The sequence below is a fragment of the Rhipicephalus sanguineus genome, chromosome 4, assembly GCF_013339695.2.
Source record: "Rhipicephalus sanguineus isolate Rsan-2018 chromosome 4, BIME_Rsan_1.4, whole genome shotgun sequence".
NCBI classification, from domain to species: domain Eukaryota; kingdom Metazoa; phylum Arthropoda; class Arachnida; order Ixodida; family Ixodidae; genus Rhipicephalus; species Rhipicephalus sanguineus.
Window position 1 is genome coordinate 138494299 of NC_051179.1, and position 18886 is coordinate 138513184.

An 18886-nucleotide genomic window follows, 5' to 3' on the forward strand; every position below is an offset into this window, starting at 1 on the left:
GGCTATTGCCATTAAAGACGCCTATATCAAACATTAGGTCGGCTTAATTTTTTTGAAACGACGCTTGTATTCACTGACCTGTGTAGCTGGTGATGGTGTTCCATAAAACCATCCTCACCCAAAGCTAGTGTGCCCCAAAGAGATGATAAAAATAGAAAAATGTATAGCAGCTTCGCCCTAGTGGTGCCGAGCCTGAAGGAAGAGCGCAGCTGGGGTGCGTTTCTTGTTTTTTTATTTCTATTTTTTTCTTTTTGTTTCTGTTTCTCTCGGTTTCTTTTATCTACTTTTTGTGTCTGTTTCTAGTTCTTTCTTTCTCTCTCTATGTACTTCTCTTTCTCACTGTTTCTATCTTTATTTCCTTTTTTTGTGCTGATTTTCTAGGGCATAAGGTGTACGAATAAATATCAGTTAAAGTGTAAAACGAACATCTTGGAACATCTAAAGACATTGTTACGGCTTTCACCTTCGCTCTACGCAGGGTTTGTGGACGAGGTGCTCTCGAGCAGTTTTGTCGGTACAGAAGCGAGTTGATCCAACAAACAGAGCCCCATAATAAGTAATAGTCATCCAGAAATAGTAAAAATGTTTATTGACATTGGCTAGTCTAAGGACACTTCTAACACCAACAAGTGTAAAAAAAGGCACTGTAGGCTGAATTCTGAGCTGTATATGAGTACTTGGCCCATAAAAATAAAGGAGCACCAAAAGTTGAACAAGCAGCGACATCGCGTGCAACCAGGCAACGGAAAAGCTGAGATCTGATTTCATTACATTTAAGATAACTAATTATGTTCGCGACCAACAACGTTCTGCTTCTTTTTCTCCAAAACGTTCTCAAATACAAGGTATGTATGTGAAATGTTGATGACAGTGCATTTTTTGTAACTACTTTCTCAAAATGTTTTCCCTCAAATAATTCATCTTACGAATATTCATGCTTTCATTATTAATGACTCATGTTTTCATCGATTTCAATAGGAACACTTTATCTGTTGCTTCAAGTTTCGGAGTGTATTAGAAAAGCAAGATTGTCTGATCTGTGAAGTTGTGGTACTGGCTCTTACTCAAGTGGTCCCTTCATGTCCCTATAAAAAATTTTGTTGTATTCAATTACTCTATTTTCATTTTGTTCGCATTTTGTTGTAAAGGTAAGGACTATGACCGCTTCCACAAGAGGCAAGTCTTATGCCCTGAGACTGCGGTGTCTTTGATTGTCTATGCATACTCGGCGCCTACAAGCTTGTCGAAGCAAGCAAATTACTGTGCTTTCATAAAACGAAGGCACAATTCAGAATACCTTGCTAAGTTGCTATCGAACTTGAAGTAGTGAGAAGTAATAGCGAGTACATTATATTGTGAGGCGGTGGATTACTGCGCCCAAACAAGGAGAAAGCTTGTGAATTGTGTAGCGTAACTGGGGTTCTTTTTTAATATGGCTGTATAGCTTGCTGCGCACGCTTGATGAAAGTGGGAAGAATATTATTCGTTGTAAAATACGACGTCAAAACGATGTTATGTAGCAAACGACATAAAGCTACTGCTCGCCCGCCTCATGCAATCTTTCTAATTGTATACATAACACGATGCATAAAATGAATGAAATTAAATGCATCATATTTTAGTTGCAAACTAATTAACAAGGTCTCGAAATATTTTCTGAAGAAATACGTTCCCCGCACACATAGCCTGAAGAGCTAATTAATCCAGGATGGTGTGTTCTCTAAAGAGCTGCGAGATGATCATTGGTGTGGCAACAAATACTTCGATGTATTCGACATCAGGCAACCTAAAGATGTCTGCCTGTTTTCAAAAAATAAATGATCCGGGTGTTTGCCGGCAGTGTAAGTTCATGATCTTAGAGTGACTGCTTTATTTTTCGGAATTCCATGAACCACTGACAGTCGCTCGGAGTCTTAATATCGCTGTCAATCTCTCTCAGAAGACTGTAACAAGGTAGCTACATCCTATACACAGCTTTAATTGCTGTTCCTTTTCGCGAATATTCTTTGCAGTGGCGGCTAATTTCGTCATCAGACGGCAGATATCATTTGCCCCTTAGGCTTTGGTCTGTACTCCGACTCGTTGTAAGAACTTTCGTATCGTCGCCGAACAGTCAACGCTCAGTGGATGCATTGGTGATCGGCAACACACCAGAGCTTTGAGTCCTGCCAACAATTTCGCTTAACACATTCATTGTACCTTGCAAGCGGCTGCCCAATATTCCAGGTTCATTAACCTTAGAAACTTTCCATATCCTGATATCTCAGAATGAAATAAATAATGCATCTCAACTTTTCAAAAATAACTTTAAAATCGGAGTGCACTCGAATCTGTTGGCGATAAGCGAGAGCACGAAATAAAATGGGCGAGAACGTATTAAAACTCTCGTTGAGGCAGTGAGTGATCTTAAGTGTGGAACTTCACGGAAGCGGCGCCTGCATCAGCTTCCCTGTGAACCCATGTTTCGTTTCGCACAATTCAGTAAAAAATTTAAAAAAGAATCTAAGACAAGCAGGTTATTGCTTCTTATTGTTGTGGCGGCAGAATGCCTAGGGTAGAAAATGCTACGTAGGGTTGATGATGCGAAGCTGTGGCGTCTACCTCGTGTTTTTGCAACAGGGTCAATTTTATCGTGGCCTATGCAGTTCTTCTGTCGTCTTCTAGCAAGAGTGACATCCGTCGTGACGACTGGCAATTTTGGCGTCAATGCCAAGTAATATTATTAACAAAACACTTTTTTCTGTCGTATTCTGCACCATTCTTTGTTGGGTCTCCCACTAATGAGCGGGACAAAATTGATCAGCTGTGGCCACGAGTGCCACGCAAAGGACATGCACAACCCTGTGACACATATGTGCTGCTCAAAGACTGCCCGATCGTCTGCATTTGGTAGGCTGCGTTGTTTTAAAATAATGAAGTGGGAAAAGCTGACTAGACGAAGATGAAGTCCGGCTGCCGACCCTCTGCGCATCTGTCAGTGCGCTCGAGACGCTGCCAGCGGCCGTGGCAGTGCAGGTGACCGAGTGCAGCGAATCGCGATGTGCGATCCTCGAGCCCGTGCCCCGTGCAGCGGTGTCCCAGATGCTTGCGCATGGCCGTCACCTCACAGGAAACGCACAGCCGCTGTCCCTCGCGTAGCTGGTTGAACGACTCCAGAGCCTCGCAGGCCTTGCGTGACTTGGTCACCTCGAAGAGCACCACGTAGCTGCGTGAACGACAGTGCAAAGAATCTGTAATTTGTGTGCTAGGTTTTTACCTTTTGTTTTACGAAAGTATGCAGGTATGCAATGAACATAGACCGGATTCATTTGTTTCTTTAAAATGAAGCAAACATATTTCGTGTAGCAGTTCTGACCAACGACAACATGCTTCGGTCACGTTTGAGGTCGAAAATGCTCGCCGTCATCGCACCGGCTAGCGGATTCGAACACTACGAGAACGTGGCGTGACGTGTGCTCTATATTATGGCACATGCACCAGACACCTGAGTCTCCTGCAGAATGCTGACCAACCACCTGGCCACATACAAAAATCGTCAAAATGTTGTACATGCAGATTGTCTTTAAAGGCTAAATTGTGATGCTAAATTGTTCTTGTCTTTAAAGGCTAAATTGTGACCACACTACAAACTGCAAAGTATGTAGTGCGGCTTAAACCAATGTAGCGTAAGAACAGGAATACTTGAATCTAGAAAGGAAAAGATCCAGTAGCTTCTTTCTCTTACTTTTACAGCTTTTCTAAGAGCGAGAGAAGGGGAGACAAAGAAACGTTCACCCTTTGTAGGTTTGCCTGTATTTTTGACACGGTGATATAATAACCGGCTGCGGCACATTGATGTAAACTACAAAGAAATAGTATAAAAAAAATTTCATGAAACTCAAGGCAGTGGTTTACTGAAAAAAAGTGGGATGTATATGTCCCACTGACCCATGAGAGTGTTTTCAAAACGTGAGAAAACATTGTTCCACTGCCTCATGAAGGCACCATCTCGCGATTTCATCAACGGGTATTTGGCATTAAACGGGCGTAGCAAGTGGCACAGAGTATCGCTTCTCAAGTTGTGCTGAGGAAAGTTGTGGGGATCTCGTTCGAGCAGTTGAACACCACCTGTACCTGCGCCTCTTGTGAGCCTTCATAGCGCAGTGGTCTTTTCCTGTGATGCTTACTTCACCACATGCACAGACATAGGTCGGCGAACTCACTCATGAGTCGACTCACTCAGACTCACTCAGACTCATATCGAGACGTGAGTCTGAGTCTGAGTGAGTCCGGGTGAGTAAAGTTTTTGTGAGTCTGAGTCCGAGTGAGTTCGGTTGGGAAAAATTTTGGTGAGTCTGAGTCCGGGTGAGTTTGGTTGAGGAAAATTTTGGTGAGTGTGAGTCCGAGTGAGCCCTAAGGGCGAAATATATTGCATGAGTGAGTCTGAGTGAGCTCTATATTTTTTGCCGACCTATGGTCTTATCTACTCAAGTTCAGCATCACTATCAGCCTTATGTCGGCTCACGTTTATACTCACGTATACTCCCACATAATTCAATGCACTACCGTTCATACGTCAGCTCAAAATTTATTGATCAGAGGCATGAGTTGAGCAGGGAGGAGGTGCCTTGACCTCCCCCCGCAAACTTTTTCACGGGAAGTTACTGATAAAAATATCACGTGCGAGTCATCTCTTTCAATAAAAATGTCCTTATTTAACTGCAAACTCAGATAACTCGTCTTTGAAGGTACGAGATCAAAATGCGCTAAGTAGCGCACCGATTATGCGAGATATTGGCGTTAAAGAGCATTGACATCATGGTCGAAAAAGGCTAGTTATAGGCTAGCAGACTCATGAGTCGACTCACTCAGACTCACTCAGACTCAGATCGAGCCGTGAGTCTGAGTCTGAGTGAGTCCGGGTGAAATATATTTTGGTGAGTCTGAGTCCGAGTGAGTCCGGTTGAGAAAAATTATAGTGAGTCTGAGTCCGAGTGAGCCCGGATGAGAAAAAGCTTGGTGAGTTTGAGTCCGAGTGAGCCCTAAGGGTAAGATATGTTTCGTGAGTGAGTCTGAGTGAGCTCCACATTTTTTGCCGACCTGTGTGCACAGACCATTTTTTCCTCCATTTGCCTGTCCTTGCTATGGCTATGGCTGTCGAAATTATGGAGTACGGCTGTTGTTCCTTAATATGTGCCTACTTTTCCAGAGGTATATGATATCAAGAAACAATATTTCCACGAAGCCATATCCGCAATTACGCTGAAGGATGATTTCGCAGATGATTGCGTTTGCATGCATTTATCGGCCAAGTTATTTAGGAAATTTACGAAAAGACGTGATGACTGGAAGCTAGAATGTCCTCTCTAAAAAATTGGAAAGAGAGGAAATTATCCGGCATTTTGATTGGTATGTTCTATCTATCTGAAAAACAGGGAAATTCAGAAGCTATCTAAAAGAATTGATCAAATTCAACGCCACTGTGACACTTATTCCGCCCTTCTAAAGCGTGATAAAATAACTTCTCTCGAGATTACGAAGACTTGGGTAAGATATGAGTGACTTAGCATTGCGATAATTGCAATGGGTGATGTTGGAGAAAAATTGTTATGCAGACCGAAAAGTGGGGCGTATGTACCCCGCTGTCGCACAAAGGGTTAAATTATAAAAAGGGTTGGAAGGACAGCCTGAGAAGCTCTTTAGCCTGCTACTGCGAACTGGGGCAAAAGGTTGAGAATAGAAAACAGGCGTTAATGGCTCATGCTGAGCTTACTCTGTCCCTCTCCATTATGCATACCTGCAGAAGTCCACTTAGTCCTTGCGGTATTCGCATGAGTGATAAAATAAGAAAAGAGTACTGGGAGCGCTCGAGCTGGCCGTTCACTTAGTCCACTTCGTCTTTGCGCCGTACGCTCAGCAGCAGCGCAGTATAGAGCGTGAAGAAGAGCGAGACATTGGGTGAGACGCGTGCTCCACACCTGTCCTGCGGCGATGGCCTGCCAAGCATGCACAGTGTAGACGGGGGGGGGGGGGAGGGGGGAGACGCGCGGATTGCGTTAGCGTCTTGTGGAAGCCCGGCCCACTTTGGCAGCTTCTGCTCTTTGGGGTGTGGGTTGTTGCGCTGCTGTCGCATTTCGAAGACTCTATTGTACGAGCTCAGAACCTTAATGCTCGTTCACACCTGCGTCTACTACTGGTCGCGCGACCAAGTTAGTCGCAAATGGCCTGCTTTGGTCGCAAAGCGATTACTTTAGATCAGTCGCTCGCTGCTCGATTTTTACGTCGCGCGACTGCAGTCGCAAACCTCGGAACCAATCACATGCGCAGGAACAGGACGTCAGCCTATTTTGCGGGGCAATGGAAATGCAAGCTTATGCGAGAAGACGTGAATTACGTGCGGCGACGGGTACAAGGCGTACGCAGGCGTGAACATCGGTCGCCTTGAGTCGCTTTTTGGTCGCCTGTCCTAAATATTCGCGCGACCGGTGCAAGTCGCAAGTGCGAATAAGACTTTACTCCCACCGCTATGAGTCCAACTAAGGCTTTCGCCTTCGCTAGTCAGAGAAAGTTCTAACCCCACAATTTGCTTGCTTTAGTATTCGAGGCTGTCTTTCGAAATGGCATCCTTCATGACACGCTTCACAGCATGAACGTAAGATTCAGTGTATTAATACGTAAAGCTTCGCGGGCGTTGTTGTACCAGGGCACCCGAACCCGACAATCGGCGTTCACTTACGGCTTCGCCGTGGATGTTGTTCTCCTTGCTTAGCTCACTCTTGGGCAAGTACTTGAGGTTCTGTCGGATGTCGTACGAATCGTTCATGGAACGCAGTGGGGAGAACGTCACTGGCAGAAGCAGTGCCGTTTCTGAAACGATAGAAAAAACGACAGTAAACGTTAGCTGTAACATTTTTTTCATAGCGTTTCTTCAAGAAAATCACGATTTCGCGAACCCCTTGGATCGGCGAGGGAAAAACAACGTATGCGTAACATCAGGCATTCGCAAGCGCGCACGTGAAAAGGGAGACCTTGCAGACCACCCACTTTTATACTAATTTATAGACCACATAAAACGGAAAATAGGTTTACCATACGACGCTATTAGTATAAATGTATGATGGAGCTTATTTTGCTTACAATAGCCTGTGGTAATGAAACAAATCGCAGGCTACCCTAAACCTTGCCATAGGTGTTCGCTAGTGGCACTCGCACGTCAGCGTCACTGTGCGTTGGTGTACTCTTTGGGTTAACGGTGTTTCGTCGCACTGCAGAGGCGCATCTCAGTGGTCACGCAGAAAGGAGCGCGCGGTTGAGATCTGCAGCACCCGCGACGTTGCATGGTCTAGTGGTTACGGTGCTCGACTGCTGACTCGAAGGTCGCGGGATCGAATCCCGTGCGCGGCGCGCCCGCATTTTCGATGGAGACCAAAGTACTTGAAGGCCGTGTACCTAAATAAAGGTCTACGTTAAGGAACCCCAGGAGGTCGAAATTTGCAGAGCCCTCCACTACGGCGTCCATTATAATCCCATCGTGGTTTTGGGATGTTAAACCGCGACAATTATTATTAATAATTAGAGATCAGTACCACCAGGGGCCGCAACGATCCCAGTTGCTCACAAGAAAACCGTCCGCACTTTCAGTGAATCCGTTGAATTAATATTCATTAATTATCCTTACAGTCAATTGGCTTTTATCTTAAGTAAATTCATGCTCCGATATATATGTGTCCAATATAACTCTCAACTTGGGCCAGTACCATTTATTTCGTAGTAGTTTTTATTTCTTGAAATGCGTTTTCTGAATATTCGGAAAACGGGAAGTAAGTTCTCAACAGTAAGCTTTTCGAAAAGCAACAAGAGTCACTCGTTGCTAGTGCCACTAAAAAACGAGTCGGCGCAAGCAGCAAGCTTAGAGCTGCTAAAATATCTGCATGCATGGTCCAGGAAATATTATAGCTCTCTTGACTTCACACGTAAGATTTACAGTCCTGGTCTTATTGCGCTCTTCGTTGGCTCTGGGCCATTCATCTCGATGGTTGGCTATAGTTATAGAATATATTGCGCATTCTTGCACTCAGACGGCTGCTCGACGCGTTTCGTTTTTAAGTTCAACCTGCCTTCGCTAACTTCGCCTTACTTCGAAGAAGTTCAAGAACAGGGTAGACAAATAAGGCGCACAAGACAGTGGAGAGGATGCTTTACAACCAGGCGATTTAACAATAATTCTTAAGTGGCACTTACGACACCAAGCGTCTGGGCCGATATTGACAAAAACTTCTTACGCTTAAAATTTTCGTAGGAGAATACTTCAGTCGGAGAATACTACTAGGAGAATACTTCATGCAGGACATATCGTCAGCGAAGCCGCGGCTAACCAATGGGAAAACGCTCTTACGAAAAAGAAGTTTTGTGAATTCGGCCCCTGTGCAAGGTTACGTTGACAAGGCCGGGTATTTGCACAGTGTCCTTATTCTAAGGAGAAAGCTGAGAGAATATCGAAAACTAGGGTTGTAGCGCACATGACAGACATTGCTAAAATGAAAGAGGCTGTCGTCTTTCATACAACGAATTTTATATGAAAAGATCTGTACTGTGGTAGAAGCCTTTAAGCATCGTTATGTGATGGAGCTGGTATACCTGTCAACACTGTGTGCACGTAGTTACCTGTCACTGTTAAAGCCGCCTGTTTTCTGAAAAAAAAAGTATCACGTTTCCTGCGAAAACATGTGCGGTGCTATGTATATGTACATGCATCTCGTCACGATGTGCTCCCGCTCGCGCGTATTTTGCGGCCGAATTCACAACGCTTGCAGTTCGCAAGTACTGTTCTCATCTGGTCAGCTGGCGTCGCTAATGATATGTCCAACATCGGGATAGCCTGAAATTTGCATTACAATTAGCATTAGATCTAGACGTTCGTGTAAATATAGGTGCTGCTGGTCCACGGGTTTCGCGCGTCAACGAACAATTTCTCCGCCAAGCAGGCAGGGGGCTCGGGGCATTGATCTCCTCAGACACCACCCGGGCGTGCACTATTCGTGCGACCCCCGACGCTGCCAGACGCCGTCGTAACCTCCCGTCTCGAGACGCGAAGCAGGCGCCAATGTCAATACACTCGCCTCCAAAGGACGCACTCCCGAGCACTTGCACGCCGCTCTCAGAGGACCCCATCTGCGTCGTTACGAGCGTCGTATACGTCGCGCGTGGCGGCAGTGCCCGCCGTCTGTTTACCCTCGCTCCCTTCCGCGTGCGTTTGATTGAGCGCGGGGGATGCGCCCAGGGTTGACAGATATCGCGCGACGAGGTCTTGCACCGCGATGTACGCTTAGGGGCAAATGTGCCCCCCCCCCCCCCTCGCCTCCTTTCCCCTTTCTCACCCTGCGTTAATATGGCCGGAAGAGGCGCACTCGCCGAGTGCAGTCTATAAATAAATGCGCGTCTGACGTATGCAAGAGCGACGCATGGTTGGCTTCTTTCATTGACACCTATAAGTACGCTACGACCTATAGGTTTGAAAGGACACTATGTACTACACGTCTGAAACGTTGCTAAATATAGCTTAACGAGTGAATGTGCATACGCATTCATTCATATCAGGCCGATTCGCTCCCACCTACCCTTTCCGACATATTACACCTATTGCCCCTACTCGAAGAAGCTTGCGAATGTGAGGCGCAAAGTTTTGTGTCTATAGTACCGAGGGTCCGATTGCACAATACTTACTGGAAAGAAAGAGAGGTAATAAAATAAATGAATTGTTAACGACAGGGAGTTTAACATCAAGAGAGGCTTTTGGAAGAGAAAGGGGAGAGAAAGAACACAGAAATGATGCAGCGGATGTGCGAAAAACAGTAGAAGAGGTGAGCGGCGTATGGAACATTCCTGGTCACGTTCAAAAGACACCCAAAAATGTAAAATTAGCTGTAATACCTCCACTAAGTTTTGAGTTGACGACTGTATGGGTCACTGTTTTGGGATTGCGAGCCCTGCAAGCAGCCGGTTGTCAAGACGAACCAGTGTTGATCAACAAGCCAGGTTGCTGATATACCACTGAAGGTATATGAATGCAGAAGGGGTGCGTGAGTGCAATATGCGTCAGCCGCAGAATCACCTCTGGTCAGCTGTAATTCGCGTCTCTATAGAAAGTACTGAACTCACCTCTGTGGATCTTGTCCTGAGGCTTGCTGTTGCACCGGTGTCCGTAGCAACCGCGCCTTTGGCGTAGCTCACCGCAGGACAGACCCCCGTTCCGTGGCTGTTCTAGGATGGTGCGCTCGCGACCCATGCCTCCAGGTCCACAGTCGGCGTCACACTCGGACCACGGGCCCCATTCGGACATCCGGCAGTCCGACACTATAGGCAAACAAATATAGCCGCATCAGTTTTGTGAGCCGTTAGCTGAGGGTGCACTTGCTGAGGTGAAGTACTGGGGTGACATTTATCGTTCATCCTAAGTAGCTTGCGTATTAACCTATCGTTATTCATCTTTTTTGTTTAGAACTTACGTACTGTCCCTTAAGGGATAATTTCAAGAAGGAGGCAAGGTTAGCAATAAACGTATTAAAGTCAACAACGTATTAAAACGATGCAAACACTTAGTGGCTTAGGAGAGTCCACGAACACCCGCATTTTCTGTAGACGTAGGAATGCGAAATGAAGCATTGGGGTAAATAGAGCGTCAATACCTGGCCTCTTTCTTTCTTCAGAGAAGGGGCAGGAATGTGTGACATGAAAATAATGGAATTGCGTTGTGCGCCACGCCATGGCGTAAAGTCGTGGTAGAATAACTGGGTCTCCCTCGAAGGGAAATATGTGCGAGGATCCACGCAGAAAGAATCAACCAGTCAAAAGGACGAAGGACAAAGAAGAGTAGTGGCTCACACAACGACTGGAATTAAATGGTCCATGGATTGGCGCTGTCCTTTGTATTTTTGTGAGACTAGCTATTTAGCTGCGCAAAACCTCAACACGTACTTCAAGTGGGGTGTGCGTTAGACGCACATAAAGCAGATTACTTTAGTTGCTGCTGCATTTGAAGAGCTTTGTCTTTCAAGCCGTCCATTTAGGTGTCACTTTTACAAGGACTATACACACCTCATTGCCTCTCTTCGATACTTTGAGGCCAGGGTTGCTCGTTGCTGTTATGTTTCTTCTGGCATTTATTGCTGAGATTTACTAATCATCAAGCCAGACGTGTTTTATAGCACCCTACTCATACCGTAGCCTTTCAAAACAGGAATCAGCATTTGATCATGACAATAGCACAGTTATAAAATATTCATATACATGAGGAGGTCTCGAAGTCTACGAGTGCAATGGGACCTGTTTTTAGAAACTGACATTAACGAAAACTGTTCACCAGAGTGACCGATACACGATCGGGCTTCAGTTATGAATTTCAACCAGCGACGAGCAGCTGTTTTTGAATTCGCTGTGTTGCCACGATTTCTGCTCATGTAGTCGAGAAAAGCTGACAATGCCAGAAGGGCCTTCACGTTTATAGTATATCCAGTGGAGGCAGATTGACGGCGAATCATGTATTGAGAACAATGACTGCTCGCGAATGTGTGAGGACGGAACAACTTCTTGCGCGTACGAGCCTATCTGGGCGAAGTGTAAAGCGCCTGTACGGCTTCGTGACGGAAGAAGGTGCTAACTTTCTTCGCACATCCATAGTCCCGGAGGAACACGTGCATCGTGACACCCGTGCCTCCGGCAATCTCCACCGAGCAGCTGCTGACGCTGCGGTTAGAGACCCTCCTGGGCTGGGGTCATCAGCCGCTGAACCCTTCTGGCACTTCAGAGAGGGCGGCGTCAGTTTCCACTCACTTTCTCTTCACTCTCTTTGCCGTTTGCATGTAGCACAGTTATAGCTGGAGCCTTGCCAGACACGCGACACGCGGATATCTCTTTGCATGCCCGGAGGCGAGCACGCGGTTATACTGGGTCGCCGGTCTCACCACAAAGGACGCCCGTTATGTGAACGAACCGTAGGAGCCGGAGAGGAATCCCCCCTCCCTCCGTGGGCGAAGCATCTGTCCTTGAAGCGCCAGTCAGTGAACTCTGCCCCCGAGTCGAGTCGCAGACCCGGCTCCACCACGCTGTCTAATGACGGCATGGTTTAACCGGCACTGCGGTAAGGCCTTTGTGCTTCGAGGCATAACTTAAGTTCGACCAACCGTGCTTCTCTCTCACTCTCTCTCGCTTTCTCTTCGTGAAGGCGTGCTTCTTTTTTGAGATCTCTTGCCATCGCCCTTGAGACGGAAAGACCTTGTGTTACGTAGGCTCCCTCCAATGAAGCAGCCAGGCGAAGAAAATTAAAGGGGTTCTTTGCCTTCCTTGCCAACGTCCCTTGATCAGAAAAGTATCCGCAGGCTCGGTGTAGTAATTTGTGTTCTGGGAAGAGCTAACGAAAGTTGAAAGGCCCAGTCCGTCCAGAGAGGGCTTGAACTGCGTCATGCAGAGTACTTTACAATTTGTTGTTGCGACACGCAGTTTGACAGCCAACAACTCTGAGCAAAGCGCCGGAGAACTAACCTATAACTATAGAGTAGAAGTTCAGTAAGTCAATAATTCAAATATATCTTACTACAATCAGTTTGCTTCAAAATTACGTTCCACTTGTTCGAACAAATGATTTTATTCATGCCTGCAAATAAAGGAGAACAAGTTTCGGGTGTGTGTGTGTGTGTAGGGGGATTCTGTGTGGGCAATAGTAGAGCGTCAAGAGGAAGCATACGCAGGTTCTATGACACTGATCGTACGGGCCACAAGAAAGCCTGTAGGCGAGCTTCAATAACAATTTGACTCGATCTCGGCGGTAAACTCTAATGATGTCACCGAAGGTCGTCGGTGACTAGACGAAACATAGCAACAACCGACACTGTATCCACCAGAACTAACATATTATTAATACAGACAATGCATTTTAACTGCGCTTGTGGTAATCATATACTTTTTTTCAAAGACCTTCCTATCATCTACTTATTTGTTGTGGATCAGCTGTTTACTACTTTTATGCCGACGTTCGCTCATAAAAAGCTCCGTGGCTTTATTGCGGCTCAATTTAAAACAGGCATGAATAGGGTAACTTGTCGAGTTGGTACTATAGCGCGGTACAGTGCAATGGAGCCAAGGAAAAGGTAACCTCTCCGAAAACCACGAATAATCAACGGGTAATGCATTGCTGTTGCGCATGCTGCAGTTCGTGGTATTGGGTGATGTTGTTTCGTCGAAATGAAGGCAACAAAATTATTCCAATCCCATCTGTCTCGCTTCGTCAGTTTTATACTCAATGTTTCTTCCTCGTTTGCGTAAAAACAAGAACTACAATAAACATTCTCTGATGTCTATCATTCAAGTGAGGGAACTCCGACCAGCTCCCATCGCCTATTATTTTTTACCAAAGTAAACAATTACTCTTAAGGCACTTTATGTTGAGCTGCACACAACAGCCTTTTGTAGGTCCGAGGCAAGTACGAAACTTTCGAATAGTTCCCAGTTGTGTAGTCGGATATGATAGACGTCATAGCAACGCTTTGAAATAATTTCAACAATCTAGTGTGGTTAAACGTGCTCAGAAATCTTGGCACGCAAACTATTTTGCACTTAACATCCGTCACAATGATACTGTATTTCGATGATTTCCTCCCTTACTAACGGCTTAAAAAGTGCTGGACGGTAACGCCAAATAAAGCTGCATTGGTAAAATATTGTATATAATTCATTTTTCATTCACGCGGCGAAAAAGGTCGTAGCCGGCCACACGATTACATAGATAGATAGATAGATAGATAGATAGATAGATAGATAGATAGATAGATAGATAGATAGATAGATAGATAGATAGATAGATAGATAGATAGATAGATAGATAGATAGATAGATAGATAGATAGATAGATAGATAGATAGATAGATAGAAGCCGCAGCAGTTTCCTAAGAAATTCGTCGCATTAAAAAAAGGTCACTTTGGCTAAAGAACATCCTGACGCGTACCTAAACTACTGTTTCTTTTACGCGAACAGATGCCATTATTACGATGTGGTAACGTACCTTTTTTGTTATTTCGAATGTAAAATAAACACTTAATCTGATGTTTTTGTTCTTTTCTGTGTTTCGAATATACGCCCAGACATGTGTGCCTACGGGCTAGTACGACGCTATGGGCTTCAGTTTACTTTCGCGTATGTGTATATACATTTAGGAACAGAACTTAAGCGCAAATGAAGACGGACCACGAAGACAAGAAAGACAAGGACTGGCGCTTTACATGCTGTTGTATATACATGCTGTTGCCCTTGCAAAACTTCTCGCAGTTTGCTGGAAAGCCTCTGTTCCGTTTCACGTGCAGTGTATCCTGTATTTCTCAACAAACGTTTAATTAGACCTGCATGTATACGCACTTTCAACATCTATAACTTCGCGTGCTCAGGCGTGGAAACATTAGGGTGTCCTCGCCAACCATATTTCGTTTTTATGTCACTTTGTCTTTCTCGCGTTCCCCGCTCAGAGCGGAGAATGCGTTGTTGTATAGTGTATAATCTACTATGCAGTCCGCTATTTTCACCTTCATATCTGCTCTTTGCCCCGTTACGGGATTTGTTAGGAGAAGTGGAGCGAATGCGCCTGGGCTGCCGTAGGCGCCCAGGCTGTCGTATGCCGTCATCGCTTGGCGTAACGCGGGCAAAATCACGAATAGCATAGCCTAACTGTAGCACTACTGAGTGCGCGCTCGCGTCAAGGAGAAGTCTTCTTCCTCTTGTTCTTCGAGCGCCTTGATGATGATATTAGGTGCGGGGCATTTTAGGGGCCCGGGCTGTCGTATGCTGTCAGTCGCTTGGCGTAAAGCAGGAAAAGCCACGTATAAGAATAAAAAAAGAGGAAGCAAGCGAGAAATAGAAAGTGAGAGAGAGAAAGGGAGAAAATAGGCAGAGAAATAAAAATAAGGAGAGAAAAATACAGAAAGAAAACGGAAAAGAGAGAAAAAGAAAGAAAGAGAGGAGGAAGGAAAGAGAAAACCGAAGGGAAACAAAGAAGGCTGCGCAGCAGCTCCTCACTTCCTTCACGCTTGCCACACCTATAGTGCGAAGGTGCCTTTACTTTTTTTTTGCATATATGGGACGCACATGTTTTCTATGGGAAATACATTTAGTGTCCTTGCATTATAATGCTCTTGACACCCTGGAGATATGGTGGTAAGCGATATTCGCAAGAAGGAGTAAATAGAAAAACGCGCTGTCCCCAATTGTACTTCCGCCAGCTGATTATGTATGCTTTAAGTCTTAGCGAAGCGGCAATACGAGAACGACATTCGTATCAGCACGAAGTTGATAACACAAAGCCAAACGTAATATCTCTCACCCGGAACTGCTGAATGCAATGACCTCGCTACCGAGAGCGCCCTGGCAAGCGACCTTGTTTTGAAGGCAACGCAATATGGCGCAGCGAATTGGCCCAATAGAGATCTGCCCATTCAAATTTTGCTAGCATTCTGCAAGTTTCCAAATGTTTGAGGGCGGTCGAAAAAGTCTAGTGAAAATGAGATACTTCTTGACTCATTTGAAACTTTATTCAGCGAAAAGATTTACGTGATTACCGCAAGGTTAAATGATGCCACTGATAAAAATAACAACCCCTTCGTGAATCCTCAACAGCTGTGGAGTTGGTCTTTTGAGCACGAGATAGCTGGTTCGTTTCCTTTCCACTGCGGGCGCTTTCGATGCACACGAAATACAGAGACATCCCGTCCAAGTCGTTGAACTTAATCTTCCGTAAGGAATGCCTTCAAGTCATATCGTGGTTTCGGAACGTCAAAGGTCAAGATATAATTTATTTACGTGCTTTAATAGAAAGTTTCGCGATTTCGCGAAATGTGCTTCCTTCAACAACGCCACAAGCATGCCTATCAATGACATCACCTTGTTTTTGTTAGCTATGTCGCAGAATGTTGTTTTAACTGGCGCTTATTCTCTTCATTGGTAAATTGATCATTTCAGTGATATAAAAGCAGCTGCAGAAACGTAGTCAACACACCTTAGTTCGTAAAAAAAATTTTTTTTCTTACGTTCATTAATTCGGTTTAGCACGTCGGCGAGAAGGTATAAGTTGACATGTGAATGCAGGAACTGTGCTCCATTCACACAAACACGCGCTCACTTCCAAAGCAGCACGCATTCTCCATGAAGAGCGCACTTCAGGTCAATTGAACTCTTTACATATTTTCGCCCTGAAGAGAAATTGGTGTGAATATGCAAAAAAACAAAAAAACAAGCAAGCAAACAACAATAGTAATAATACAACCGGTCAGTTTTTTTTTCTCCCTTGTTTTGTCATTCTCATTACTACTTCTTTGCTTTTATGGGCGGATGAAGTTCCAAGCCTGAAATGATGTTCACGTTAACTTATATGATAATATAATGCTAACACAGGGACAGGGAAACAAACTGACTGACAGGTGAGTCGGAAGTATGCCTATCTTAAGATGAGAATGGGTATTACCGGAAGAGTGCTATATATGGAACAGGACTGAAGATTATGAATGCTTAACAACGTGGGTACTACTGGCTTTCTCTTTTTCCACATTTTTTTTTCAGTAGCACTATGTCGCGGGTTCTATTCGCTTCCCGGATAGTCCAACGATGCTGAGGCTTGCGGGGTGTATTTATTTATTTATTACTGCAACCTACATCGCCCAAGTGGGCATCATTGTAGGGGGGTGAGGAAGAAAAAACACACAGTTCTACAGTCGAAAATGACACACATTCGCGCAGCAGTCCCTGCGCATTCACGAAGAGCACCCATCTTGTAGTGACGAAAAAGTAAAAGGAAACAAAATAATTAACAAAGACATCGGTACGACTGCTGATTTCGCCTATTTTTTTTTTTTTGAGTGATCATTTCTATGTGACACGTAGCATGGTTTCATCATGTATGAACTCTTGTTCTTGCGAATTTCATCACAAGCTGTAGTGAAAGCTGGGATGTCGAGACCGTAATATCAGGTCCCCTAATAAGTGATTAATTATCAGAAAAGTGAACATAAATTGGTTGTCCGTTTCGACATGCATTTGTGACTAGCAAAACATTGGGTCCATCCGGTCTTATTCGGCTTTACTTCCCAGTGCAGCTGTAAAGACTGAGACTTCAAATCATGGAAACGTGCATTTTGCATGGTGTGGCAAAAAGAAACAAAAAATGACCTCACCTCCACACGACTCTTTGAAGTCGTCGCAGCAGTCTCCGAGCTGCATGCAGGCGTGGTCGCAGTAGCAGGACTGCTCGTCGCGCTCCTCGACCAGAGCGTTCGGTCCGCCGGTGACGCCGATGGATGCGTGTGTCATCATCTTGCGCACCACGCACGAGGCGTCGCGTCCAGGACAGCACATGCCCGCGGCCCGGCACGAACCGTCGCCGCGGTGCCTGCGCTCCGGTGCGGCCAGCACGGCCTGACCGCAAAGCAGCAGCAGCAGAAGCCAGAAGCCGAGGGCCGACCAATTCGACAAGCGTGTCATCCTGCTGTCGCTGCTGCTGCTGCTCTGTCGGCGCTACTGCGTGTTCTGTTTTGTGGCTCGGGCTTCCTCGGCGTCTCTGCCCTCACGGCCAAAGGGGCGGTGTGTGGTCGCGGGCTCGCCGTAGGCCCGAAGACGTCGATCGTCCTCCTCCTCCTTCATATTGCCCTCCTCGCCTTTCCGTCCGCGAGGATGGGCTGGAGAGGGGTCTTAACTGTAGGGGGTGCTTATACGGGGTAGGGCGAGAGGAGTAGCGAGCGGAGTCCCGTAGTGTCATCCCTCCCATCACTTATGACACAGCTGGTCGCCAAGAAGGAGGGCATCCGCGATGGTGAAAGGGAGTGGGAACCTCACCGCTCCGAAGGAGGGTGTTTTGCGTGTTCTAGTAAGCACTCTGTGTGGTTCGCAGTGGGGGTGATGGCCGTACGACTACGGGGCCATTAGCGCTGGGGTTATAATAGGACGGCGGTCGGCGGGTGGCCAGTGCGGTTTCGCGAAATCGGCTCAAAGTGCGTGTCACGCGCGTGGTGCCGGACCTCGCGTAAACAGGGGCATCGCATTCATAGAATCGAAGGCGAGGGCAAGAAAAGAAAGTCAGCAGGGTTTGTCTTTTTCTCTCACTAACGCTCATTTCCATAACTGATTTGAAAACTGAATAACGTCGCATAACCACCGTGACAACGTCGGAAATCCGTTGCTCGGAAATGAAGAGGCCAAACAAAAGAAAGTGCAATACAAAGGCACGAATAGCATCCAGTGATTATATATAATGTTAGGGGTTAATGGTGACTAGCCTGGAAAGCGAAGGAGAATTCATAAGCGATGTCTACTGGAGTCTGTAAAAGAATATATTTATCTGTACTCATGCACAAAATAACCCGACATACAATATACACAGGTTCCTGAAGTCTACATAACAAAGCATATTAATTAGATTACTATCTACAAGAAAACCTGGTAGGTCTGTCAAGAGACGGCTTTTATTTAGCGGGACATGACCACGGATTGCTTTCTTTTTGTAATTGAACATTAACGATCGTCAGCATCATCAACCTATGAGAAAAATGAAATTGCTGATCCTTATATTGGCGAGATTGCAGGAGAAAATGCTCAAAAAAAAATGCTTGAGGCTCCCCAGTCGGTGCATTTGAAGGCCGTCTTCTTTTTTTCACTGGTAAGAAAGCGAGGATGACGGGCCACCTTTAATCCAGGGTAGCCGTTGGGTGGATTTCAAAAGGAGCCATAACTCAAGCTAAAAATAGCCATTCTACTTAATTTAATTTGATCGCCAAATTTGTAGCCAAATAGAACAGAAGCTGTATTATGAATAGAATTATTATTGACCAATGAACAGTAACATTTTGAATATGCAAGAAATCTGCGACGTTAGCATGTGAA

The 18886-nt window shown here is 45.5% G+C and overlaps 1 protein-coding gene across 1 annotated transcript; it reads right to left on the reverse strand.

Annotated features, from left to right (window-relative positions):
* Nucleotides 1-568: 568 nt before the first annotated feature.
* LOC119390740 (somatomedin-B and thrombospondin type-1 domain-containing protein) lies at nucleotides 569-17583 on the reverse strand. The gene is made up of 4 exons (XM_037658431.2): nucleotides 17185-17583; nucleotides 10138-10332; nucleotides 6730-6846; nucleotides 569-3215 (listed from the first exon to the last, which is right to left on the reverse strand). The coding sequence occupies exons 1-4, from the start codon at nucleotides 17489-17491 to the stop codon at nucleotides 2932-2934; spliced, it is 903 nt and encodes a 300-aa protein (XP_037514359.1). The 5' UTR covers nucleotides 17492-17583; the 3' UTR covers nucleotides 569-2931.
* Between the last annotated feature and the right edge of the window lie 1303 nt (nucleotides 17584-18886).

What these genes read in the sequence shown, in the direction of transcription:
- LOC119390740 (XM_037658431.2), bottom strand. Translation starts at nt 17,491, where the DNA reads ATGACACGCTTGTCGAATTGGTCGGCCCTCGGCTTCTGGCTTCTGCTG. An exon ending in CTTCAAAGAGTCGTGTGGAG is followed by an intron (nt 10,333 to 17,184) that starts GTGAGGTCATTT and finishes GTTTGCCTATAG; the next exon opens with TGTCGGACTGCCGGATGTCC. An exon ending in GCTAAGCAAGGAGAACAACA is followed by an intron (nt 3,216 to 6,729) that starts TCCACGGCGAAG and finishes CTTTGCACTGTC; the next exon opens with GTTCACGCAGCTACGTGGTG.